The following is a 26,735-nucleotide window of genomic DNA, read 5'->3' as shown; positions in this document are numbered from 1 at the left end:
CCAAATACCATACCAATGAGTGCAAACAGCTCCATTCACTGGATATTCTGACTGGTGTTTTTTCTTTTATAAGGAAGTTTATGTCTTTTCGTTATGTCTCGTGCAAGCTGAGGATTATATTTGCTTTCAGATGCAGACACGGACACCTGCAGACACCAGACGAGTAGTTATTTCTGTCTGCTTTTTCAAAGACCGCTTGAAATTTGCCTAATAAACTCCACTCGGCTTTGCTTTTATGAACTTTGGGATGGCTCCATAGGCAGAGCTGGTCATCTATCGATTGAAAAATCGATAGGTCAGCGGTTTGATACCCGGCTGCTCCAGTCTAGACATTGAAGTATCTATAGGCAGTAAAGTGCTGTATGTGTGCATGATTGCATTGGCTTGTGGTAAAAAGTTCTTTGACTGCTTAATTAAAGTAAAAAAGCGCTTTATACAGGGAAAGTATGACATTCTCCTGAAACTGACCATTATAACAGTAAACTCATTTTAAGTATAGGATGTGGCAGATGTGTGTGTGTGGGTAGGTGAGGAGAATAACTGTTTGTTTAACACTATTGAGTGGTCACACCTTGGCTTCTCACAGAGTAGAGCCTCAGCGAGAGCAAATAAGCCCCTCAGTAACTTTCACCATAGACTCAATATTGAGTCATCTTATGTCACCCACTGGTTTGAGATGGCATTTTGGCTGTTGGAGTCTCCATTTCGGAGCTTGAAGTGGACATATTAATAGAAGAAGATTGTGATAACTTGCTAGCTTGGTTAGCAAAGCTAGAGGTGGGAATTACTAAAACCTGCCATAAGAATGTTGCAACCTGTTCAGTCTCCTTGCGATCAAAAGGTCTGGGCAACCGTTTAGTCACTACAAGTTGGAATTCTTTCTCCAGCCTCCGGATGATGCCTTTTATTTTTAAAACAAAATAGAAATGTGTATAAAATATTAGCAAAAGAAAATTTATCAGAAAATTATGGACTTCAAATTTCACACAGCACTATCCCTCAGAAGTTTAATTGTAAACAATTGCCATAGACCTACTGTTTTTGCGAGCGGTTTCATAGCCTGTTTGTCTATGAATCATCAATCAAACAGACAATATTTGTGTTGTGTAAACAGCAGGCGGTGTGCACTCTATATCATAGCTAGCTGGAAAGAAAAAAAATTAATAGTGGGTAGTTGTCATTCTGGTGGCTTACTGAGAGTCAGATTACTATAAGCGCTCAGTGCTACACTCACATCAATACCTGTTTCATGTTTATGAGTTCCTGAAAGATTTAGACTGCTGGGTTTAAAGCAACAGTTTCCTTTCCACCTTCTCTGCTGTATTTGAATCTTTTGGTGCTATGTTATTCTCAGTCTTTATCACTTTTCCACTCAAATTCTCTGTTAACACTTTCCACTTGCTTGGGGTCGTTCTGTAAAGATGGCAGATTTCATGTTTTTTAAGGACAGTGGAGCAATTCTAATATGGCACCATAGCCAGATGTGCTCAGGTTCTTCCAGTGTAACTTCATCCACTGCCCCTTGCTGATCTTAAGCGGTCAATTTGTATTCTGCACTGGCGCTCTCCTTCACTCATGTGAAAACAATATGCAAGTCTACATACTTAATTATACTTCTTAATGTATCTCACTTCAGTGAATATTAAACTCTATCCAGATATAACCTGTAAGGCATACAGTTAATTCATAAATGCTTTTTTTTATGTGACCAGCCAAGTATGAATTCAGGAAATCATGTCATTTGTGCCTTTGTAGCGCTGCAAGAACAAATGTTGTAGTGTATAGAGAAAACATAACTGTACACATGAATGCCAGAAGTTCTTTGACACAGAGAAACATCAGTTGTTGTTGCAGTGCACTGTTGTATGTCAGTACCTGCTGGATCGGCATATGTTTACTGATGCTCACCGATGGCTGAGCGTCAAGCTGCAAATTTGTGCTGTCAGATTTGTCTTTGTGTCGTAGGCTGCTATGAGTATTTCAACATCAAGATCCTCTAAGTAAGACTTTAAATGCAGGGGATGAACGCAATCCCATTGCTGAGGTAATTTAGCTGTATCTGGCAAAATGCCTAGCAACACACCAAAGGAATGTACACGAGAAGAAGTTCAGGATCCATAAAGACACTCCCACCCATCTGGGAAAGCTCAAGAGACTAGTAGGTCATTCCCTTTGCTCCACGCTAATGAGAACCTAATGACTATCCAGGGAGGAAGACCACTGTTAATCAGCAAAAATTAAATGTGCATCACAGTCATTAATGCATTGTGCAAAACAATAGGAGTAACCTCTATTTTTGCACTTATACACTTTTGTTTTATTGTCAGGAAAGATCTGTTGTCAGTTACAATAACAATAACAGGAGTACATTTACATACATGGGTCACACACATAGTTTACAGCCATTTTAGTTTTCTCTAGCTCAGGTTTTTGTGGCCTTTATCTTTTTAACACATGCTGGCTGGAATCCACGTCCTCATGTTCCACACATCGATATCCCCGAACAATGGGCATCACTTATCTTCAGTGGAAAGTGCGCTTCCTCATTCTGCATGCTTCTTCTGTATATAGTATGTGTTTGTTATAAAGTGCTTCTCTGTTCTCGTTGATTGTGTGACATCGAATTACTGCTCAGTCAAAGAAGAACTTTGTCTCAGGGCCGCACATATGATGCGAGTTCAAGAAAAATGCTAGCATTCTCTTACCTAACCGAGATCAGTCACACCCTGAGTCATTTGTTGCCTTGAATGTGAGAGTAACGGAGTAAATCTGTGTAAGAAGCGCTGCAGAAGGTCTCAGGAAAACGAAATCAACAGAATATATTACATTGTGCCGATAACGTGGGAAAAAACATTGCGTCAGTGATCGAATCTTTATTAAGCGGCTCAATGTATCTATTTGGAAGTACCTGTTTTGCACACAGTTTTTAGTTGGAGGCAAAGGTGTGATTTAAAATGTTCCACAAAAGGCAACACAGATTTGAGATCAGATAACACAGTTCTTCTATCTGTCTCCCTCAGTATGTCTGTTTCTCTTTAGCAGCAACAAGCAAGAACCAAACCATAAATCCCATTAATGTAGAAACTAACAAAAGAGCTATACATACATACATACATACAAGATTTTTAAAATGATATTGGAAAAGAGAAATTATGGGGGAATTAGTCATAAACTCCAACAATGTAATTCATAAAATAGCATGCAATTACTGTTATGGTCACATTAGGAAAAACAGCTGTTGGAGACAGCATGACCAAAATTATTGTGACCGTACGCAGTGGATGCTGCCTCTGAAATGGTCACTTCAGAGTTGTGCAGTCTCAGTCTTCTCTTAGTTTGTGATTGAATGAGGTCAAGTTGACAATTATATGCAGTCTTTTTGTGAAAATATAAAGATTAACGTCAATTTGATTGAATTCAGTTTTTTTATATGCAAAATCACAACAACAGACGCCTCAGTTTGCTTTATATTGTAAGGTAAACCCCAACAATTAGACAAACCCTATGAGCAACCACTTGGTGCGACAGTGGGAAGGAAAAACTAGGAAGAAACTTCTGTCAGAAACAAGTTCAGGGAAGGGCAGCCATCTGACATGACAGATTTGGGTTGAGGGGAGAAAGACAGGACAAAGCTGCAACTAACTGTGAATGATTGTGATAAAAATGCAAAAGTCGCAAATTTGTTGCCATCTGTGTACAGAGAAAGCTACATTAAAAGTAACTACTTCCATTCAGAGTCCAGCCAGAACCTTATAAATTTGAAACAGAAATTCCTTGACTGGCTGTTTAACTATAAAAAGACATAGGCACCCAGAAACCTTGATTTAGGTATGGGCATACAGATAGAATGCAACCAGGTTGCCACCAGCTGAGTCGAGTCCCCAGTTGCAAAGAGATGCATTGCAGATGAGTTTCACTCATCAGCACAGACTGACTCAGACTCGTTGCAAATTGTTGGCAAGTTTGATAATGGTTGCTGTCAATCCAAGAGGAACCATGATTGTTTGGAAACATTTTGCCCATCTGACCTCTGGGCAACCATTTTGCCACTGTAACTACTTGCAGCTGGTTGCCGAATATGAAAAACTGAATGCAATCACTGAGCAACCAATTTTTCCTACTCACAAGGATGTTACTGCCCTGTCACACAGACTTAGAGAACAATTAGTGACACCTGGTCACCACAGTTGCTGACCACTTTGGTTGGTTGCTGGTAGTGGCCGGCTAAAAAAAGGATTTATGATGCTGGACCAAAAACCACCTTGCTACTGCTTTTGTTGCTAGCAGATTGCCAAGGTTTTCCATAGTTTGTGACTTATCTGCTGGTGGCATAACTGTGGAAAACAGTGTTCAACTTCAAAGTAAAAGTTGTGCTGATTGAAATTTGTTGCCTGAAGCTTTTCCTTTGAAGGCAAACATTCCGGTTTGTGTCACACTCTTCCAAGGTTTACTTCTGCTCAGTGGTTAGTTGCCAAGTGTTTCCAAACAAATTGCTGGTTTCCATGCAAACTACAGGTGACCAATTGCCAACCAGTTGTGGACTTCATATTTTCCCCTAGCAGTTAGAGGTTGCCAGGGGGGTCGCTGACTAGTCTCTTACCATAAAGACACACTTGAGTTTGCGCCACTGTCCTGATGTCTAGTCTGTTAACTCCACCACTACAGTCAGGGCAACATCTATTATGAATATCTTCAAGAATTTAAAAAGTACTGGACGACAAACCAGCTTTCAAGTGCATGATGATTTCATGGTTAAAAAAGGGATAATTTGCTGTTTTGAATGGTGATAATTACACTATATAGTGACAAATAGTCTGAAAATGCAGCATAATGTTCAAAAAAGTCAAGGAGGGTAGGATGAAGCAGGTGACAGCTATGATTACTGTTGACTAATCATTACTAATAATGAAAGCAAGTAGGAGTTAGAAAACACGTCAGCGTAATTTGCAGGGTGTAAATATGAAATCAGAACAAAGTTTGGCTGAACAAAGTAACTTCTCCATGCAGAATGCATTATTAGTATTTCCACTGTCTGTAGGCCGGGCATCAAGCTGGCGTAGGACGTGTGCAACGAGCCATTCACACATCATCACCGTCAGCAGTGCCATAAATGACAGTCATTTAAAAACAGCTAATGTTGGTATGTTGGCAACCATGTCCACCCCCATGGACTTTGCGAGTAAATGCTCGGAACATTGTCTCAGATTTCACCTCAAAGCTAGTTTCCTTTGTTAGGCTTACAGTTTTAACGCTGAGAGATCTGAGCAAACAGAACCCACCCGCAGCCTTATGTCAAGTTTGTAATGATGACAAAAAGGCTCGTGCGTCTAAGTTTTGCTCGGTGTGATTCTAGTTTTGTTCATTTTCAAACTGTATTCAGTTTAGGGCTGTGCGATATGACCAAAATCTCATATCCCGATATAAGACATCTATCGCCCGATAACAATATAAATCACAAAAATTTAACATTTTCTGTAAATTCTGTGAATCTAGTGTTTCCAGCTGGGCGTCGTGTACCTGGAGTCGAGTGTTTTAACCGATGCGTGAAACTATATATTTTTAGACATAAGTTTTAACGGCCGCCCTTTTCTTTGTAAGTATTTATTATATGGCGTGCTGCGGGAAAAAGCCTGTTCTAATGTTTGAGTCTAAGGTTTATTTTTTAGCACCTGAAGGCTCTTTTTTGCTTCTCATCCGTAAATACTCTGCATACTATTTCACGGGATTCGGTTTATTTTGAAAAGACTCAACAGGATCTTGAGCTTTATTGTGAAAGGTTTATGTGGAAAATAAGCGGGTACGCGATGGTTTTACCGTCATTTTTGCTAATGACAACGCATAAAAACAGGTGCTTGTCCGTCTGTTATGTGGTTATATTAAATATAAGAGAAAGAGAGAACTTTAGGAAATTAATATAGCCACTACAGTGACCATCAAAACAAAAAAAAATATTGCGGTAAACAGTTTATTTTGCGACAAGATGAAACAAACGATAGCGTAAAATGACACATAGACGTTTTTATATCGTCATCCGATATAAATTGAACAGCCCTAATTCAGTTGTTTACTTCCTTGATTTATTACCATTTTTAAAATTGCATTTGCGTTTGTCATATTGATTGAAACGCTGCATCGTTTCCAGGTTTTATTTCTACAGTACTGAAGATCATTAAGACAACATTCATTCTTAACTTTATATCATAAGATGTTAACGGAATTTTTCCTTATTTTTCATGCAATGTAATATCATTGTATAAAGCCAACAAGTGACGGATATGATGTGGAACTAGAAATCGCAATTTTCCTTTTTCTGTTTTGGTCCAAGCCTAAATTTTCTACAGAACATGCAGTTATCCACGTATATTTTGTTGGATGTCCTTCTAATAGCGGAAAAAAATTGAAATATACTCCCTTGTTTTCTAGTCGAAGCCCCTCGCATAGTCAGACAGACAGAGAGGACGGCGGGTTCGTCCGTGTTGTTTTTGGCTATTGTCCTGTATTCACACATCTGTCTGTTTCAGAATAACTACTCACAGTATCAGGTCTCACATCTCAGAGTCATATAACAACAGCTCTGGCTATGGGAAACCAACATGCAGCCTGCTTATTTTAGCATCCCACTCCACCACACCTTTTAACATTTAGCATTTCAAAGGTAAGTCATCTTTTTTATGATAGGTTTATATTTATTAATGGTGCTACAGATGATTCTGCTGACTTTTAAATAGTAAGCAGTGTTGATTTCATTATTGGCGTGACTAATTACACGGCTAATTGAAGCGTCTTTTGTTGTTTGCCAAAAGTGGGGTGGGGGGGGCATTTTTCTGAACCTTAGTCAACAGAGCGCTCTGAATGGTTCTTTTTATGTCCGTGTGCTTGTCGCTGATGCCGTGCTCTGAACTGCCTGCCAGGCAGCTGGTGGACATTTGGCACATCTCGAGCAGACAGTGTCCAGAAGCCTGTGGGGCACCTGCTGTCCATCAGGGGGAGGTGAGGCACGGAATGAGACAACCCCTCAACAGGTGACGGTATAGCACTACTCACTGTCCAAATGTGTCTGCGACAATGGCCAATTGGGCCTCGTGTTCTTTCTCCCACTGATAAAATGCAAGTGGACGATCAGAGAGCGTCAGGTATGCGCGTAGATACACTCAGGAATATCTGAATTTGGTTTGCGACGCAGCTGTTGTGTGACTGCTGCGCTGATCTGACACACAGCAACTGTATGCGACCGTGTGCGCGACACCAGTTGGTGTCGACTAACCCGAATTTTTATTTGGCACACACCAGTGCGCACAAAGTCAACAGCTGTGTAAAAAACAGCGTGCTTAGTATGTCTAACCAAAACATTGTCATCTCACAGCCAAGCCTCTTTGGACTTTAGTTAACGAATGTGACATTCTGCCCCCTGCACACAAAAAAGACAACCACCTTTTCGATTTTAATGATGGCACTTTGAAATATACAGTGTCAGTTGAACAAAAAAAGAAGAAAAAAATCACTGTGGGAGGAGTTACCAACATAAATGACTAAAAAGGTGCAGAATTCATCATTTTGCCTTCATAAAACACTGTTTTCTAATAGCATGGTGATGCTGTGACTTCTGTGCTGCCCCTGCGGTTATAGTTATAGGCAAGCATGCATATATCGTGGTCACACTGCTTGACATTTTGCCCCCTTTTACCTATATATATATATATATATATATATATATATAAAAATAACAAGTTATTGTCAGATACACAATTGTTGATTCTGACACGGTGGTTAGGGTGACAAGATCAACAGAGAGGAACCGGGAGAAGGTGAAGCGCAGATCCATTAGGACTTATTTATAAGAAGGCGCCTGTTGGAGTAATAACTTTTCTGCTGCCTGTGATGTAGGGCTGCTGGTTTAAAAGCACACGGCACTAATGCTGCGGCGTCCGACATGATGCCAGTCAGTGGACCCATTTCCTGTGACATATCACCCCATGCTAGGAGTTATGGTCTGCAGCAGAGCACACCATTGCAGAAATACACACTAAGCGCTTGTCCCAGTAGGGAGAAAAGGGAGAAGATGATAACACACACACACACACACACACACTCAGATGCAGTACAGTTAAGGGTTTTAGAGGTATCTGCCTTGTTTTAAAGCAGATAATAAGAGACAAATGTTTATTGTAGCATCGTGTGTCAGCTATAAGCATTCAGTTATAAATAAAACTACGGCCTGTGTATTTTACATCAATGACCAGCGTTACCATTATTTGGTCAGTCATACGGTTTTCCCGAGAACCATAGACTGCGAGACGCACTCCACTGAATGACTTTGTGTGGGGTTTCTGAAAGTCACACAGTAGTTTCTCTGTCCTCGTAGCCACTGCGGTAGCTGGTGTCCTCTCGCTGAGTTGTCACAGTGCCGCTTTGTCGATGAGCACGCGTGCAGCGCTACTTCTACACAAACACAAGCAGAGGAAGAAGAATTGAATAAAGCCCAGAGTGAAGCAAGAACATATGTAAACATGGAGCTATATTACATGTCGGGTAACCAGCAAGGCTCACGCTCAGTGTATCATTACATAACTCGTGTGTACCTAAACTAGGAGGGTCTGTGCCTAAACAGATCATAACCTTCATTACTGTTATGTGATTACTGTTTAGTTTTAAGTCGTAAAAAAAGGAATTTTTTGGATTCTCTTTTGTCATTTAATGCATGATGTCAAGCACATTTATGTCAGCACCTTTCACCTGTAAATGATCAGATCTTTCCAATTTCGTTTGTAAGTTTTGAGGCAACCTCACATGGGTCTAGTTTTTTCCCCAGCCTCCACAGAAGAAGACATTAAGGAAGAAATGTCAAAACAGTCAAAGGGGCTCACTGTGTCTTTTTTATATATTTTTCGGTTGAGCCTTTTATTTTCTGTTCCCTCCAGCAAAACAGCAAAAAGCCGAAAAGAGAAAACCGGCGTCGATGAACCTATCAGTGACTTTAGGGTTTAGGGTTGGCTTAATGCAGAGGGAGAAGGAACATTAGTGAGATCGCACGATCACCTAGAACGTCTCTGAACGACACATGCGTCTGCCACGCGTCTGCTTATGATTCAAGAGAATTGGCTTATGAAACTGAGATAAAGAAACAGTGTGCTGTGTAGCCACTATAGAGCAAGTAGGTGGCTTTGTGCCAAGTGATCTGGTAGAAAAAAGGCCTTTAAATGGCACCGCTTTGATTCTGCGCCTTTGAGCAGGTTCAAAAGTGTTCAGTCCGGCACGCATTGATATTTAGCAGAGTGATTGAAGTCTTAATGCCAGAGAGGTTAGAGGAGAGCAGGGGGTTGGCTGCACCAGGAGTTGGCCTACTTGGTGGGACATTTATCCTGTGCTTTATTCTCTGCATGGGTGCTGTCCCCATATCTAAAGCCATGAGTGCAGGCTGGCCATTCAGCTCGCATAGCCTACTTGACTTGTTTTATCCTAACGATGCGTCCAGAATAGTTGTAATAAATCAATGTAGCGTTCATTTATGCCTCATTAATGGCTACTTGGATGAAAATAGTCATTGTTGGGCGATAACAACAAGAATTAGTTAAGAAGGAGTCAAACAGTGCGAATAACCCAAGCGGGGAAAGAAACCTACATAAAAATCAATGAACATGTCAAAGTAAAAATAATTGTACTTATTGAAAATGTAGGAGGTCGAACCAAAATGTTGGGTTGTAGTGACTTCAACTAGTTCTCTGAAAATAAAATCAGTGTTTTATGTTTTATTTTACTTTCTTATGTGTGCTCCTTAATTGTGAGGACTTTGTGGATATCTTTGCTGTGGAGTGTGTGGCCATTGGGAAATTATAATAGGTATAATAGGTAAGTTGCACATATAAGTTGTAGAGTTAATATTTGCAAGGGACTGTTTTGACCTCGTTAAATAAGTTTCAGACTAGTGATCATTCCAACACTACTATTGTACTTTTGTGGGAAAGTTGGGACTTCAATATCACAGTACGGAATTAATAAAGGCATTTTCATAAAATAATGAAATTATAGTTCAAAATGAATGCTTCTGCCAAAAGTTTCCTCCAGTTAAAAGGAAGTTTTTCCTTCCTACTCTTGTCAAGTGCTTGCTGATAGGGGTCGTCTAACTGTTGGGGTTTTCTCTGTATTATCGTAGGGTCTTTACCTTTAAATATAAAGTGCCTTGAGGCGAACACACACGCTCAAATATAGGAATAATAATAATAGTAATCAAATATTATAGGAGGGCCACAGAACCAAGGCTATAAAAGACTTTACAGTGCATGAAAAAGATTAAAGAGGAACTTGTTTGGAGTTTTAAAAAAGAAGAACAAGAGATACACTCACCTACATCTGTACTAAAATAATAAGTGCATGAGTCTGCCACCACCCATATAAAACTGTCATGCATCAGTGCAACGACATTACTAGCTTTCCCAGCTCGAGTGATGATTGTTTAAGGTCATGGGTCAGGACAGTCACCACTTTTGCCATTAGACAACTGTAGCGTGAGTCACCTGTAAATTTCTATGTTGTGTCATGTTTCTCTCTTAGAATATTTCTGATCTAATTATAAAAGAACCACCATTAAAGACAAAATCAATGTTATGTGCTTTATTTTAAACAATTTTGACCTTACGTTTTATCGTTCTTGCCATCATTTCAGTTGCCTATGGGGGAAAAAAAGATGGCCGCCCCTCCCTGAGCCTGGTTCTGCCGGAGGTTTCTTCCTGTTAAAAGGGAGTTTTTCCTTCCCACTGTCGCCAAAGTGCTTGCTCATAGGGGCTCATATGATTGTTGGGTTTTCTCTGTATGTATTATTGTAGGGTCTACCTTACAATATAAGGCGCCTTGAGGCGACTGTTGTCGTGATTTGTATAAATAAAATAAATAAAATTGAATTGAAGTGAATCTGAATTTCCAGTAAGGTCACAGTGCTGGATAGATGTGTGTGTTATGCCGAGGGTTTGCCTGTTGGGGTGGGGTTTCACTAGCCTGCTGGCATTTAAGGACAAGGCAATGATTAAAGGAAAAAGACTATTGATCTGTTGCGCATTAGGAGGAAGAGCGCTTGTAGGAGTGATGTGCAGGGGTTCATTTAATTCGGCATCATGCCAACGTTTGGCGCCTGTACCCAGACCGCATTCTCCAACTGTAAACATTCAATGGAAGTCACATTACTATGGATGCTTATTTGGCTTACTTTATAGCAGGGGTGTAGTGCTTTTTGGAAATGACCAGCACTGGGTTTTTTGTTTTTTTAAATGTTCGAGTATTTCTCTGCAGCATTGTTTACGGTCTTAAAGCTTTCCCAGCTATAACAGAATGCTCCCCCGTGGCCCTTTAAGCCAGTGGACACATTGTGTGCTTTCTTTCTCTCCATGTGTATTAGGTATTGAATAAGTGACCTTTCTGGTTTGTATGAGCTCATGGGAAAAGTGGGTGTTTCCACAGGAAGTTAATGCCTTTCCCTCCCCCTCTTTTTTCTCTCGCTCTCCCTCTCCATGTAGCTTACAGTCTTACTCCCCCTCAAACCTCTTCGTTCGCTCTGAACGCCCCCCCACCTCCCACCCTATTTTTCAGGCGCTCCCAGGTACTTGACAGAACAATGCTCCTCGCGGCAATTCTTGTATCACTTGTGTGAAACTTTGTGAACCACGAAAAGAAAGGAAATAATGGAGGGGGACAGGCAGGGCAGAGATTGCAGAGGAATTGGTCTTCATTTCCATCTGTTTAACATTAAACACTGATGGCGGCTATTTGATTGCAGACAGCTGCTCGCAGCCCCGGAGGGTCCACAGAAGGTTAAACCTGCACGGTTTTTCGGACAGGAAATGATGCCCACAGTCAAATTTCTCTTTCCTTAGACGGCAGTGTTGCCCTGCCGGTTTGATGTGTGATGCTGAGGTAATCGAGACTTGCTTGATTGAGTATTTGCTTACCTTCAGATTGAGTCCCCCCAATATTTATGCTGTTTTGCCTTTTTGAAGCCTTTCATTAGCATGTGCAGTGTATGAATTTACCATGTCTGGCTATGATGTGCTGTCAGAAACGGATCTACACATTCTGTCTCACACTGTAACTTGGCAGGCTCCAGTCTGTCTGGCGTGGGGTTTGTGTTCTTAATCAAAACTGCTGAACTTGGCTCCGGCCCACCGAACAAGTCTTACAAATGGCATGTCTCACCTGTCAGCTGGGGGGGCATGCCCCCACTTCATGTAGCGACCACTCCTGTTCTACTCCTCGTTGCTGATATCTCAGTCAATCTAGCAGTTTGTGCTTGCTCTGTCAGCAAAGCAAAGAGCATGGGTCAGTTTTGTGAGCTGAACACTCACTGTAAAGAGAGCGATAGCTTTCCCTTCACCGTGCCATATAGCTTTTCTGGGCCAAGCACTTTTGGCAAAAGTCCTGCAGTGTGAATAAGAACTGTTTTCATTCACTCAAATTGTGGTCACAAATGCTCTGAATCGACAAAGCTTGCTCAATTGGATTTGCACAAGTCCTGAGGTTTGCTGCTCACCTTCAGCTCATTCTGCAAAATGCACAAAAACCACGAGCGGCTCATTTTCACGCCCACCTCTTCGTGCAGAGCTATTTTTCTTTTTCTTTCTTTTTTTTTCTTTTCTTTTTTTTACTTTTTCGTTCATTGAGCACAAAACAGGCGTTTGGGTGACGATCTAGTGAGCATTAAGAACTCAAAACCAGCTACGTTGACAAAAACAAAAAAATACAGAATCGCGTGCTCAAGATATAAACAGTTTGTTACATGCGAGGTCGCAATTCCAGACATATCACAAGAGATAGTTTTCTTATAAAATTTAAAATGTTTAGTTGGGGAACATTTTGCGGTAGGCTTGCGGTGTGCTGGAGCGGGGAATGAGCAGTTTGGGGAATAGTGCAAATCTGCATATGCTGACTAGAATAACAAGATTTAATGGTATTTAATCTACATTTTTTTTTTTTAATTAAAGAATATCTACGGCTGATGATTCTCAAAGCTGAGGTCTGGGAATTCTCATTGGGCATTAAGCCATATGCAGAAGGTAATTAACTCCCAACTGTGTTGATGACTATTTGTTTTAACTCAGCATTCCCTCTCATTATGACAGTCTTGTGAGCGGGTGCACCATGTAACCTACATTGGGTGGGTGTTTTTTTGTTTTTGTTTTTGTTTTTTAATGAAGTTTTTTATTATGTAGTAAAAAGAAAATCTCAGTTTCATCTCTGCTGCTGCTGAATCAGTGGTTTTATGTTCCGCGTAGATAATGATGGTAACAGTCAAATCGGCGTCTCTAACCAAACAACCAAACAAGCAGGATAACTGAGTGAGATGGAAAAGGGTCTATATTTAGTGTTAGCATAGCTGTTTGTGTGGGGAGGAAGTGGGTGCATAATGCAAGCACTATGCTGATTACACGCCTACACATATCACCCATTCTTGCGTCGCTCGATGCTGGCAGCCAGCAGTCGTAACAGTCGGGATTAATTGCTTTATTTCATCACTTGTTACAGAGCACAAACTTCACCAGGTGCTTTGGTGTTTTATTCCTATGTTGAGCAATGAAGTGGCTTAGACGACAAAGCACCTACACGCTGAATTAGCGCTTTTTTTGTGTGTGGCTCGTGTAGCAAAGAGGGGGGAAAAAAAGACGTGCGTCTAAATGAATCAGTGCATCATGTTTTTCTGTTTTTTTTGCATTTCTTGGATTTCTGAAAGGATAATTAATCTACAGGAATTTGCACAAAGATTTGGATTCTTTTTCTCTCTTTTTTGTCAATTATGCAAAAAACAACAAAAAAACCCTCTTCCTTTTAAGAATCTGTTGATTCTCTTCTTCATGCTTTGTTTGAACATTTTTTATACATTATGTATTGTTTTGAAAAATATAATATGAAATGGTAGAAAAAGGCATTTTAAGAACATTGAAAACCATTCATCACCGACACCCAAACAAAAGAAATTGATCATAAAATAAGCAGATCCCTTGTTGTAGCCTATTTTTTTTTAACCCTTTCCTTGACTTTCGCTTCTTAGTTTCAGCCCAGAAAACAATCTGCCTTTGTTTCACAATCATCTAGATACAGAACGGCCACAGCACACAAAGCCGCACTGCTGCTGAGCCTCATCAACCGGGCCTCTACTTGTGGCCTTTAATGTTTTCCTGGTGTGAGCGTACATGCGCTTTGTGTGTTTGTGTTTGTGTGTGTGGCTGGGATGTATAGCTAGAATGCTGGAGGAGGACTGAGCCACAGGATCAGACTTTGCTGGAAAGGCGGGCTAGGGTAACATGTCATCTGTGACATCACCACCACTCGAAGGCTCGACCGGGCCAGCTCCGTGCTGCAGAGGTGGAGTTTCCTTCCTGTGGAGCTGACCAGGGCTGAGTGTGGCTTGACCCACCTTACCACCGACAGCTAAACTAGACTGGATTTATTTTTTCGTCATACAGTGTGTTGTTGTGTGCCCACTGTAGTGCTGGTTTTCTTTCATATTGTTAAGCTTTAGCACCTTTATTTGATAATTTGTGTCAAATAAACCATCATTTTGTCCTGCTGCTGAGTGGAGGTGAAACCAAACCATGATGCTAATAATTATTTGTTCTTCTGCTGAATTTGTTTGTTTACTCACTTACAAAGAAATGAGCAGTCTCTAATTTTTATGTCATTGTGGTGGAGAGAGACAGAATATAAACCAAAAATCCTAAAGAGAAAAAAACCCCAAAAGACAGGATTACATAGAAGTTAGAAACTGAGTTGCATATTATTGAGTTAAATAAGTATTTCATTCCCATCTCAGGAGGGATTTTGGCCCACTCCTCTTTACACAAACTCTCTAAATCCTTTAGGTTTCTTGGCTGCTGCTTCTCAGCTCGAAGCTTCGGCTCCTTCCACAAATTGTCTAAAAGACTGAGATCTTTGAAGACTGGCGAGGCTACTCCATGAATCCTGGTGTGCTTATTCTTTAGCCGCTGCTTTTTTGCCTTGGCAGTATGGTTTGGGTTATTGTCATACTGGAAGACTCAGTGATGATCCATCTTCAGTGTTCTGACTGAGGGGGGGAGATTTTACACGGCATGGCCTCGTCCATTGGCCCCTCAGTGCGCTGCAGTCGTCCTGTATCTTTAGCAAAAGAAAGAAAAACAGTCCAAAACATAATGTTTCCACCTCTGTGCTTGACTTTGGGATGGTTTTCTTTGGGTCACTTGCAAACTAAAGATCCTGCTGGTGCAGAAAGATTTCCATCCGTTGTGCTGTGGTGTATCACGAATGGTGTTCTTTGGGATTGTGGTCCCAGCTGCTTTCAGATCATTACCACTTCCTCACATGTATCAGTTATGGGCTGATCCACCACCTTTCTCATGGTCATCCCCCCCCCACGAGGCAAGATCAGTTGATGGAATTTTTATATTTCTTCCATTTCTGAATAATCACAGCAACAGTTGTCACCTTCTCACCAAGTTTCTTGTCGATGGTCTTGTAGCCCACCTCCAGCAGCCTTATTTTCACTAATGCATATCTTGCAAACACACACGTCCTGTTCTGGTTTATTAAAGATTTATTACACAAGCTGGTATACTGTATTTTATCTCAGGTTTGCAATGTTGCTGCAGAAAATCTTTAATGCCAAAGCTTTTGACCTCATCTGAATCCGTCTAGTCTTTTCATTTCTGTCTAGTCAAGTCATAATCTGCCTACATTCTTGAAAAAGTATTTTGCTTATCAGTTAATTTGTTAATTGTGCGTTGTGCTCATAGCTGTAGGTTTGACATTTTTAGATGAAATACAATATGACAGCTAAAAAACAAAAGTAAAAGAGAGCCGAGAGGCGGTCAGCACCTTAAGGATGCTACCTTTGTGGTGTTTGGTGAGCGTCTGGGAGCTACTGTTTCCCAAAACCTGCGGCTGTTCTCGTACTCGACATGCAGCAGATTCATTTCGGAGGAGCCTGTTTCAGCTGATGAAGTTGTGGACCAGCATGAGGATTTATAGGCCATATTACTACCCATGATTCATGCTGGCACATGTCATATAGTTATTGGTAGCCCTCCTGTCATGTTGCACTTTCTCACCTAGCCCATCGCTTCGCTGTGGCCCAGCTGAAAGCCAGCCAGGCTGGGCTACAGCCCTGTTAGTGCTGGCTCTGGTGCTGCTGGCACTGCAAAACAGCCTCATCTATCACGGGAAATGGCAATGAGACAATCGGCCAGAGTGGAGTGCAGCATCTCCATCGACTGCTCGCGTGGAGGAGGGAGAAGGGAGGAGCAGCCAGGGCAGAGCGATGCTCATCGTAGCCCGAGGTTGACAGAATAGGAATAAGAGATTGACGTGAGGCCGAGGTCACATGCTGAAGCTACAGCTGGGAGAGTGCTAGAGGTGGTGGTGGGCAGGGACAAGAAACATAAGCAGCATTTTTTTTTGTTGTTGGGTTTTTTTTTTCTTAACCCCCTTCCTCTCCCTCTCCCTCTCTCTCTCTCTCTCTCTCTCGCTTTCTGTCTGTCTCGTCGTCTGAAGGCACACTGTCAGTGCAGGTTTGCAGTGTGCAGCGAGTTCTAGGATGCACAGTAATACTGATGAATTATTGAACAGCGATGAACGGATGTGACACAGGCCAGTCTTGCTGCCACGCTACACAACGACAGGAGCGTGCGATGGAGAAATTACCTGCATGTGCAAAAAGCTGCAAGAGACAAAAAATATATAAATACAAAAATAAAGTACCCTATAACTGAAACAGAGCTTGACTAAGGACTAAGAAAGGCTCTATAGAGGGCACGAAATCTGATTATATGCATTATCAACCAGAGACTTAAAAGCATAAACATTTTGATCCCATGAATATATTTGAGCATCCCAAGATACAGTATTCATGGATCATCCGCGATGGAGCTGCAGAAATGATCCAACAGGCTAAAAAGAGTTTTGATAGCATATATGAGCCTCTCGTAGCTTTAAGTGGTGACGTGCTTTTGCAGTTTCAGTGCCACCATCACTTAATATTTATCGACTAAAATGTTTCAGTCCCTCTCAAATCAAAATTACATTGCGTTAACCGCTTCCGTATTACTCAGAGATGTGCTACTGACAGCACATAAAGCAAGAGCTCTCTGTCTCCTCAGCTGCCAGCTAACCCCAAAATAAGTGGGATTGTGTGTGAGTCATAAAATAACATACAGTTTCAGGCACAAACAACGCCACTGCAACTGTAAAAGTTTAATTTGGCCTATTGTTAGAATGACAGGGAAACTTGTCTGGATTTTTATGTCCTCGTGATCGCGCTGCGTTTAAGGGTGTTGGTTTGACATTCCCCGAGCACTCCCCTCAGCTGTCACCGCTTAACTAGTCCCCGAGGAGAGCGAGAACAACAAAACATGGGAAAAATGTAAAAAATGCACGACTCTGCCTCACCCCACCTCCAACACCGCCCTGGCCCCACCCTTCCAGCTGAGGTTACTAAGAGACCAGATTTTGGCCTCGGAGTGAAAGAATCAAAGCCTACAGCGGTAACGGAGGAAACATCTTGTAAATGAGATATTAGCGTGAAAAGCAGGCTGCTGTCAGAGCCTAAGCGGCTTTTTTTTTTGTTTTCGTGCAGGTGTCTGCACACAGTGTGCTTACCTCCTGCGTGCAGCATGCTAGTTAAGGTAGAGGTCAGTGGAACTGTAGTGTGTTTAAACCTAAAACAAAAGGACAAACAGAAGGGGCAGTTTTGAAGGCGCCCGATCAATGCACACAGTCGTTTTTCAGCAGCGTTTAAGCACACAGTGGAGAGAACAAAAGGGTAAAAAGTTAACTCAGACTTTATATTTTTAAATGTGCTGTGGACATGCTTTATGAATGGTGTTGAAATATAAACACATTTTTGTATAAAGACGTACACAAAAAAAACATCTAATAACGTCACTTCATTTTATGTTTGTTTTTAATGTGAAATCTACAAAGATGGAGAAACAAAGTAAATGTACTGTAGGTTGGATGTAATGTTGATATGTCCAACCCGACGCAGTTCCAGGCCTCGGATGCATTCACAAATTCATTATTTCATTTGTTACAAGACGTAGGCAGAAAGAAAATATTAACCGTTTTCTTTGCCTCCTACAGTCGTACTTTGTCACTGACTATGACCCGACAATTGAAGACTCTTATACCAAGCAGTGTGTGATCGACGAAAGGCCGGCCAGGCTCGACAGTAAGTGCACTTTGCTGAATAAACATGACCAGTGCAAATACGCAAGTACAAAGACGCACACGTAGCTCCTTTGTCCTGAAGTCTATTGCACTTGAGGAACTGATTTCAGAAGTTTATTTTGCTGTGAGCTACCCTGTGCGTGCGTGTGTGCCTGTGTGTGTGTACTTTTTTTTTTGTCAACGCACATGTTCATGCTCTCTAGTCCTCGACACGGCTGGACAGGAAGAGTTTGGAGCCATGAGAGAACAATACATGAGGACAGGGGAGGGCTTCCTGCTCGTCTTCTCAGTCACTGACAGAGGAAGGTAAGTGACAGTTTTCGTCATGTGCAAACACACACACTCACACACCCACAAACACACGCCTTGCACATTTCTGTTTACAGTAACATACGCTTGTGCGCTGCTCCTCCTCTATCTCTGACTCTAAAGTAAAACCATAAATCTTGCACCGATACTCTCGCTTGTTGCTCTTACTTCCGGACCTTGTTGTTGCGCTTGTTGTCATATTCTTTTGTTCTTCGCACTTACCCCCCTATCCTGTTCTCTTGACTTCACCTTAGCTTTCTATTTAAAGCCTGCTGAAACAATAGCGCATGGGCTCGGAGAGCATTATACAAGTTGACGCTTAAGGGAGTTGACAAGAATCCCGTAGCAATCCCTGCTGAATTCCATCATGTATACAGTAGAAACATGCACGTATGTATGTACTAACAACACTCTTAGGCACAAAGAGTCCTTTAATTTGTTAAACCCCAGTGCATAGCACCCTGGGCCAAAGTAACACTGTCACGGACCTTTAATTTAAACTTTAGTCCACAGGTTCTAATTGGTTCTGATTTTAAACAACATTTAAAGGATGCCAGATTTATTTGGTCACCTTGGTAAAAACAAGTGTCGTAAATAAGTTTTAAGCCAGCGCCAAGCAAATTCATCTTTTGAAAAAAAAGACAGGCTACTGTAATAGTGAAACTAAAAAGAAAAAAGGGTGTTCCTCCTGTTTATGTAGATAATCTCAGAAACGGCAGGCTCCACCAGTTTCAGTAAAAACCAACTGACGCCATATAGCAGCATCTAGGCTTCCTCTCTTCACTAATACTATTGAATAGAAGCAAAAAAGTAATACAAAATACGCAGATACATCAGTATGTCTCTGTATGTCTCTATGTCTCTCAGTATGTGTCGCAGCTTACGCCACATAAAATAGCGTTTTATGTGAAGCTTTATAGAGTTTATGCTGTGATCTCTGTGTTTCTACTCATCTTCTTCATGCCTGCGTCCCTGCCCAGCAGTGCAGTGAGCTGCATTCCCCTTGCCCCCACAGCCCCCTCCCAATGTTTATGTTGTAAACAGCCTTTCCTTCCTCCATTTATATTAGTGAAGTCCTTCCAGATTTACTATGTGCTCACCAAGCTGTCTGTGGGCCCGATGCTGGAACGGCGCCCTGGGTGCACTGTTGCATTCTGGCCCCCCACCTCCTCCTTTTTTTTTTTACTTATTTTTTTTAACATTTTTATTTTCTGTTGGGTTGAAACTAGCCCTCACATACTATCTTTATTGTAGTGGGTCAGCAGTCAAGTCAGCATGCAGAAGAGAGCCTTAAATAAATGCATTCGACATTTTTTATATTCTGACATGTTTTAGCCTTTCTGTCTCATGCACACTGCCGATGACCCTTATCTCTGGGTGATCGTTCTGTTCGCGTGGGTGTGGTAATGGTGGGCGTTTTTAGCTACATTCCTTTTGCTTTGAAGTCTGTCTCATGTACATTTTTAGATGAATGCATTCATCGATATGTGAGAAAATATTGCACAACCTGTTTGTTTAGGGAACACGACCTAACACCACATACTATGATTTACAGCTTTGAAGAAATCTACAAATTCCAAAGACAGATTCTCCGAGTGAAAGACAGAGACGAATTCCCTATGATCCTTGTAGGAAACAAAGCAGATCTGGAACTACAGAGACAAGTAAGTCCAACAGATTGCACTGACAGGCTCACATGTACCCGGTTTGATCATCTGAAGAGATAATACAAACCAGTCGGGAGGATTTTGCATTTGCATACTTGAAAGTGGTAGCGCAGCAGCTGCAGCGTAGCTGCTGAGATACAACAGGATGTGAGTGAAAGAATAAAAGAAGCTGCAGAAAGGCTGGTGTCGAGGGGAGGATGGATGGAAACAGGAGTGTGATGAAATGATGAATTTTCAGCCGCTGGTGTGCAGTCAGGCCTCGCTCCCTTCGGTAAATCCACACCGCCCCCTAATGGTGAAAAAGAATCTTGAATCTTGATATAAATAGGTTGAATCCACTGACATAGTTTTGTAATATAACAAGCCTGCGGTAGCATAAATGTATGTTAATTTTCTGCTTCTATTTATATTTTCCAATTTCCTTATAATGCCCAGTATTAGGTATAATGATGAGAAACTGTTCCACGTGCCAAAATTTGAAAGACGGTAGCTCAATACTTCAAGCTTCAATTGAAATCCTTAAACCAGAAGTATGTGGTACTGTATAGTTGTTGTTGTTTTTTTACACTGATCTGCCCACGTGTGAATAACATCTACCAGACCTGACAGAGATGGTTCCAACTCGTCTTATGCTTTGCTGCTATATAGTTCATCCAGAAATGTATTTCTTTTTTATTATCCAGTCCCACATTATATGCGCAGCTGTGGCGCAAAGAGGGAGATGGCAGATTTCAGCACTGTCCCAGATGCATTCTACATAGTAATTACATTTATTCATTTTTGTGTGGACGGGTAGTAATGAATAGGAACCATCTCCACAGGAATTGGGAAAAAAATGTGAAATTATACTGTTTGTACGGCTTTGGAGAATCACTGTTCAGAGGACTTTTTCTGAACCATCGGACACATTTCAGAGATGGCAACAAGAAAAGAAAGGGAATGCTGCATATGTGTTTCTGAAGTGAAAGGTAACCAGATCCATTTAGTGTTATGAAGGATCACTTTCATTTCAGTAGTTTGAACCTGTGGTTCTTGCATTGTACGCTGAGTCATGCTGTCTTTGATTCTTCTTTATTTATTTCCCCGTCAGGCTGATTATTAACATTTAACAGCGCGATTGAATTAAAATTTAGACTGACTGTTCTTAGACGAGTAGAAACTGGCTTCAGTGAAATGAGTCACAAGGTTGTGACACTTCTGAAATTTTTAACTGTGGATCCATAGACAATATTAAACATCAAGCCAGCAATCCAACAGGAATTTGATCGCTGACCTGTGACTCCTTTTTGACTCCAAAGGGAGTCACGGTTAAAGCAGGTATTGTCCTCTGTGAATGCAACTTTGATTAATATAGATAGAGCAGCAAAAGGAACTGGTCAATGTTGCACACTATAGTCATAGAATAAAGGCAAGTATGTGACAGACATATTTGATATTTTACAATATTATGACATTTGTAGCTTTTCAGTGAGTAATAACATTGTTTTTATAAACACAGTGATTGCGTTGATGGATTGTAGAGCATGATCCTTCCGGGACTTCAGTTTACATTGAAGGTTCACGTCATCATTACCATCTTTCTTTTTGCCTCAGGTAACCCAGGAAGAGGGCCAGCAGCTGGCCAGACAATTAAAGGTCACATACATGGAGGCTTCAGCTAAAATACGAATGAACGTAGACCAGGCTTTCCACGAGCTGGTTAGAGTAATCAGGTAGGTGCTTTGTAAAAGCGTGTTGTTTTACATATCGTCCACATGTCAGTCTTTTGTGTTGTATCTGTAAACAGTGTGGAAGCTTTAGTGTTGAGGCATGTTGCACATATTGCTTAAAAATAATATGTCTAATCCTCAGAGTGCCCTGTTAAACACACTGCAGGATCTCAGGGTGAATGTTTACAGGAGCAACATTTTTTTTTCTTAAGCTGTTTTGTTTCCTGCCTAGCAAATTACTATAAAAACAGGGACAAGCTATGTCAACAGTTCCTGTAACAGATGAGTTACATTTCTTTGTTTCTGTCTATATTCTTTGAATTTTAAAATATAAATTCCCCACCACTCAAGTATAAAGTCATAGAAAATATTCCAGAAGGCTTTAGCATAAAACAACTGTATCTGCATTCTGCAGGGAGCAATAGGACAGTATTTCCTTCATTTATTGAGAAGGAGTGCTAAAACTAAGCACACAATCTCTGGCTGCGTAAAAGAAAAAATCATATTAGATAAAACTCAAAGGAATTTAAACTTTGGCTCACCAATAATTGTGGTAAAGATGAAGAAATGAATTATTAATTAGGTCACATTTCAATGTATGTGGTCATGGAAGTGTCACAGTCAAGGTTAATTTAAATTTAATGTAAACAGTTTCCATATGTACTCAGTAACAGAGGCCAAGAGACCAGCACACAACCCCCTGACCACCTCCAGTTGCTAGGGAAAAATATGTATTCCACAACCAGTTAGAAAGTGGTTGCTAGAGGTTGTTGGCTGTCGCTAGGTGAAATCAGTTACAAACTAGCTAACTGCCCGGTTTCTTGACTAGAAACAGTGGGTGACTCTGGTAATCTGTTAGCACCCCTGAGGAGGTTTTCAATTTAACTAAGTGACAGCAAGCAACTTCCAGCAACCGCTCCCCGTGACATGAACGTAAATGCTCCAGTAGTTCAGAACACAGCACCTTCTTCCTGTATTTACTTTTAATGTTCCCACCCCAAATACATCTGGACAATAAGCGGACTGAACATTCTCACGTGGTTTGTAGTGATGTGTTTGGGTTTGCTTGTTTTTTTTCTCTGTGTAAAAAGAAAGTGAATCATGTGAAAAAGCTACAAGTTTACAAACTCATCAACAGATTCGGACCAGAAAAAATGAACGATATGTGTGAAAATGCCCTGAGTTATAAGGAAGGAGATTTAAAGGGATATAAGGTGCTTTTGGTGGATAACATGTTATAGATGATAGTTTAAAGACCGATTAAGTATCTCTGGCCATAATTACAGGGGAAAAAGTACACACTGGGTCCTTATAGCTATGCTCTATCTCTTCCAACTCCCAGGAAATTCCAAGAACAGGAATGTCCACCGTCACCAGAACCTACAAGGAAAGAAAAAGACAAGAGCGGCTGCCACTGTGTGATTGTCTGAGTTGGCCTTATCACTGTAACTCATGCAGCTACTCTACCACCCCACCCACTCTGCCTGACATCACATCCTAAGTGGATGACTGACCGCTGCCTTCTCCACGTGCATGACTTCAGACAGCCTTTTCTGAAATACTTTGACCAGGAACTGCTGTCCCCAGGACATCGCTATGGACAACTGACAATGCCAAAATTTAACACCACTCTACCTTCAGCAGTAATCTTAATTCACACGAGAGTCCCAACACTAAACATTGCCTTCTAAATCAGCCTGACAAATTAATGTTTCGTACTCTGAAGGACTTCTCTTGCCTTGTAGTGACATTTGTACTTGCTACCGAGATTGAATGAAAACTATGTATCCAGAATGTTAATGACTTTCTTTAGTTTCCAGTGTCTGACCAGAGCAGAGAGATTATCTTATGAAGCTTTGTGTATGTTGTGCCATATCCACCTTTACTCCCATGTGCTAATCTGCTACTGTACATATGTGACATTTGTTGTGATTTTGTATTTCTAATGACCTATTAAATCACCACAGTACAGTGTGTGAGATTGAGTTTGGTTTTACATATATGAACTGAATATATAAGTATGTATATAAATATAATGATAGCCCTTAAAGCTATTATGAGATTAGAGGTTTCTGGCATTTTGCAGTGAATTCTTGATCTTTTTTGTAGTTTCTGCTTTCATTTTAGTCAAAAATGAAGTGTCTACTGTATTTTTTTTTAAGTCTTACAGATCGAAGGATTGTTAAAAATCCTATACTTGTCAAAAAGTAGCAAATCTGTCTGAATTTCTTTCCTCGAAGGTGGCGGTTAGGTCAGCATTGGACATACTACATATTTTTTTCACATTTCTAAGAAGCAGTAGAAATAAAATAACTGGTAGCGCTTTGTGTAGCCTTGAAAACTAACCCGATTTCAGCTCAAAACACTGAAAACTGTACGTTCTATACTCAGCCGTTGACGAGCAATGCTAGCAAATCCCTTTGTTGCAAATCAAGCTTTCAGAGCTCCGTTCAGTCTAGATCATTCCAGTGCAAAGCATCTTTTCTGTCAAACATTTAGTCCGTGATGTAGATCAAATAACTGTTTCACCATTCCAATAACACAGTGGCAATGTGTTTGTTCCCTTTGTCTTTGAATTATTCTGTAACACGGCTTCCTCCCCCCCTCCCGATGGTCTGCCAGTTGGAAAATTAGGACAAATGGAAGCTTTGAGATGCACATCGTAAGACAACCCATCTCCAGTGGGACATGAACTCAACGGACCTGCCACCTGTGGAGCTGCCATCGCCACATACCCAGTATAATGTTCTGCCTTCCCCTCCCACTTGTGTACTTCTGTTCAGGCATTCAAACAGAGTACTGCAGTTTGTTTTTCACTCCATCATCTTGTAATATAAACCACAAAAATTAGACGATTGAAGTAACGGACTTGATTAAATGTTTCTACTCTACTTTTATACATTATTTTCTTATCAGACTAGTTGACAAGTATTTTTATATGTTTATAAGTGAATACATGTTCACAGCACAGCTGTGTATATATGTAAAGAAGAATATTTAATTCTCTCGATTATTTTAAACTGAAGATGACTGTTGGCCCAAAATTGCAAAATTGGATTCGTCACAAACATGTGACCAGGAAGTTTTTTTTTTTGGCTTTTTTTCTTTAGTTGCTTTTTAAAAAAATCTTATGTGGCTTAGTTATGGAGAGTATATTTATTATGAGCTGTTCATTACCAGCACAGAGTGTAATAATGCCGGTTCAAGTGGAGGACAGTTTGAGAAACTTTACAGAGGAGCTTTAAATTATACAAATGATTATTATAATTGCTGAAATCTCCCATCTTATTGCAAAACCTAGTGTGAACCCCAATCATACTGTTTGTTTTTTCTCTTCAACATCAGTGTCCTTTGCCCTGTGTCTAGCTTTTGGTGCTAAAATAAAGTCTGTCATTGAGCCTGAAGGGGTAGAGAATCTTTTTTTAGCTTTAAAAAATGAGATTGAACTGAAAATTCACTATTTACTGCAGATCTGCATTACTGTCCTTTAATCTGCAGGGGACTTCATTTTGGCATGCTTTAACTGAGGCATATAAATTTCCAGACACCTTACATAATAATACACATGTTTATTCTATAAGTGTTGAAATAAACATGTAGTCTAGACCTAAAACAGACCAAAAAAGGCCAGATTCAGACAGATCAGTCGTCTTTTCATTCTTTCTTCTCATTTTGAGTCTTTGAGACCAAAACATGTTACTGACAATGATTTAATAAGCTCCCTGAACCCAGTTAAATTCACACAACTGTGCAAAAGCAAACCTCAATAAACAGCTACATGCATGTATTTGAACCACAGGGTAACTTTTTGACTAAGGGGAAATGCTATTAAGTACATGTACCAGAACATGGTCAAGGCAGTGGTTCTCATTTTTCTCTCATACCTTACATCAGATGATACAAAACACCACCCAACCCACAGTTTTTTTTTTCGCCGATAGAAAAGAAATGACCCAAATAAATTATTGAAATAAAGGTCAGTAAGATAGGATCAGTAAAGTCTTACTTATAGTAGCTCTGTGCCTCCAAGGGAGGTCTGCCTACACTGTTTGAGAACCACTGGGTTTATATAGAGAGCACATAATACAGAGACATAAAGTTCGATGACAAATTGATGGAAGGACTTAGCTCTTAATAAGTGTTAGCAAAAATAACGGGCTATCATAAACAGCTTAACAGCTATTTGGCATAATTCCTAGTCTACTGAAAGAATTTACATCATTCGTTTACAATAATTTAATGATATTTTGATTTTATAATTACACACACTATGCCACTAATTGTGCAATAGGTTCTAGAGAGTAACAGTAATGTCAAAATTCGAGCATATGTGATATTTGCGCCTGCAAAATAGCAGAAACTGGAAAACGAAAGTTGCTCATTAGTGCATTCTCAGGCGCCTTCCTCCTGAGATTAAGTACGAGAAAATGAGAAATTTGAAGGAGTTTGTGTTTTTATTTGTTGGCATAAATGGAAGGCTATTACAGGTGAAGCTCTAGAGGATTTCCTGCTTGTCTTTCACCCCCAATTTGCACCTTTACTCCATGGATTAGTTTGCCAAATGAGCATGTCCACGTGTGTGACCAGTTATTCATTTATCTAAAACAAAAAAGCATCAGTCAGCAGTGAGCTGATACATACAAGTATCTTTTACTGTGCAGTTGTCAGCAAATGAGTAAAAAAAATGCTTATGCGTTCATGTCCTTGCATGCCAGCAATCAAAAGAAAGCGTAGTGCCATACATCGGTACGGACTCGTTAATTAGGGTGAAGTGTATGCAGGGCGCAGTCAGTCTGTATAACTGATCAGCGCCGTAAACGACTTCCATCTGAAATTGGTAGATGTGCGTGCACCGGAGCTGACAGCGCTC

The 26,735-nt window shown here is 40.7% G+C and overlaps 1 protein-coding gene across 1 annotated transcript in view; it reads left to right on the top strand.

Moving 5' to 3' along the window:
* Positions 1-25,269, top strand: part of rras2 (RAS related 2) — a 29,527-nt gene extending 4,258 nt beyond the window's left edge. The window contains exons 2-6 of the mRNA XM_084934727.1: positions 18,094-18,181; positions 18,384-18,486; positions 20,045-20,153; positions 21,750-21,868; positions 23,208-25,269. Of these exons, the coding sequence (XP_084790853.1) occupies positions 18,094-18,181; positions 18,384-18,486; positions 20,045-20,153; positions 21,750-21,868; positions 23,208-23,295 (507 nt within the window). The 3' untranslated portion in view covers positions 23,296-25,269. The remainder of the gene's footprint in view (positions 1-18,093; positions 18,182-18,383; positions 18,487-20,044; positions 20,154-21,749; positions 21,869-23,207) is intronic.
* Positions 25,270-26,735: the final 1,466 nt, after the last annotated feature.

The sequence above is a fragment of the Perissodus microlepis genome, chromosome 1 (assembly GCF_051167445.1).
Source record: "Perissodus microlepis isolate ML-2025 ecotype Zambia chromosome 1, ASM5116744v1, whole genome shotgun sequence".
Taxonomy (NCBI): Eukaryota; Metazoa; Chordata; class Actinopteri; order Cichliformes; family Cichlidae; genus Perissodus; species Perissodus microlepis.
This window is presented reverse-complemented; position numbering and strand designations above follow the sequence as displayed.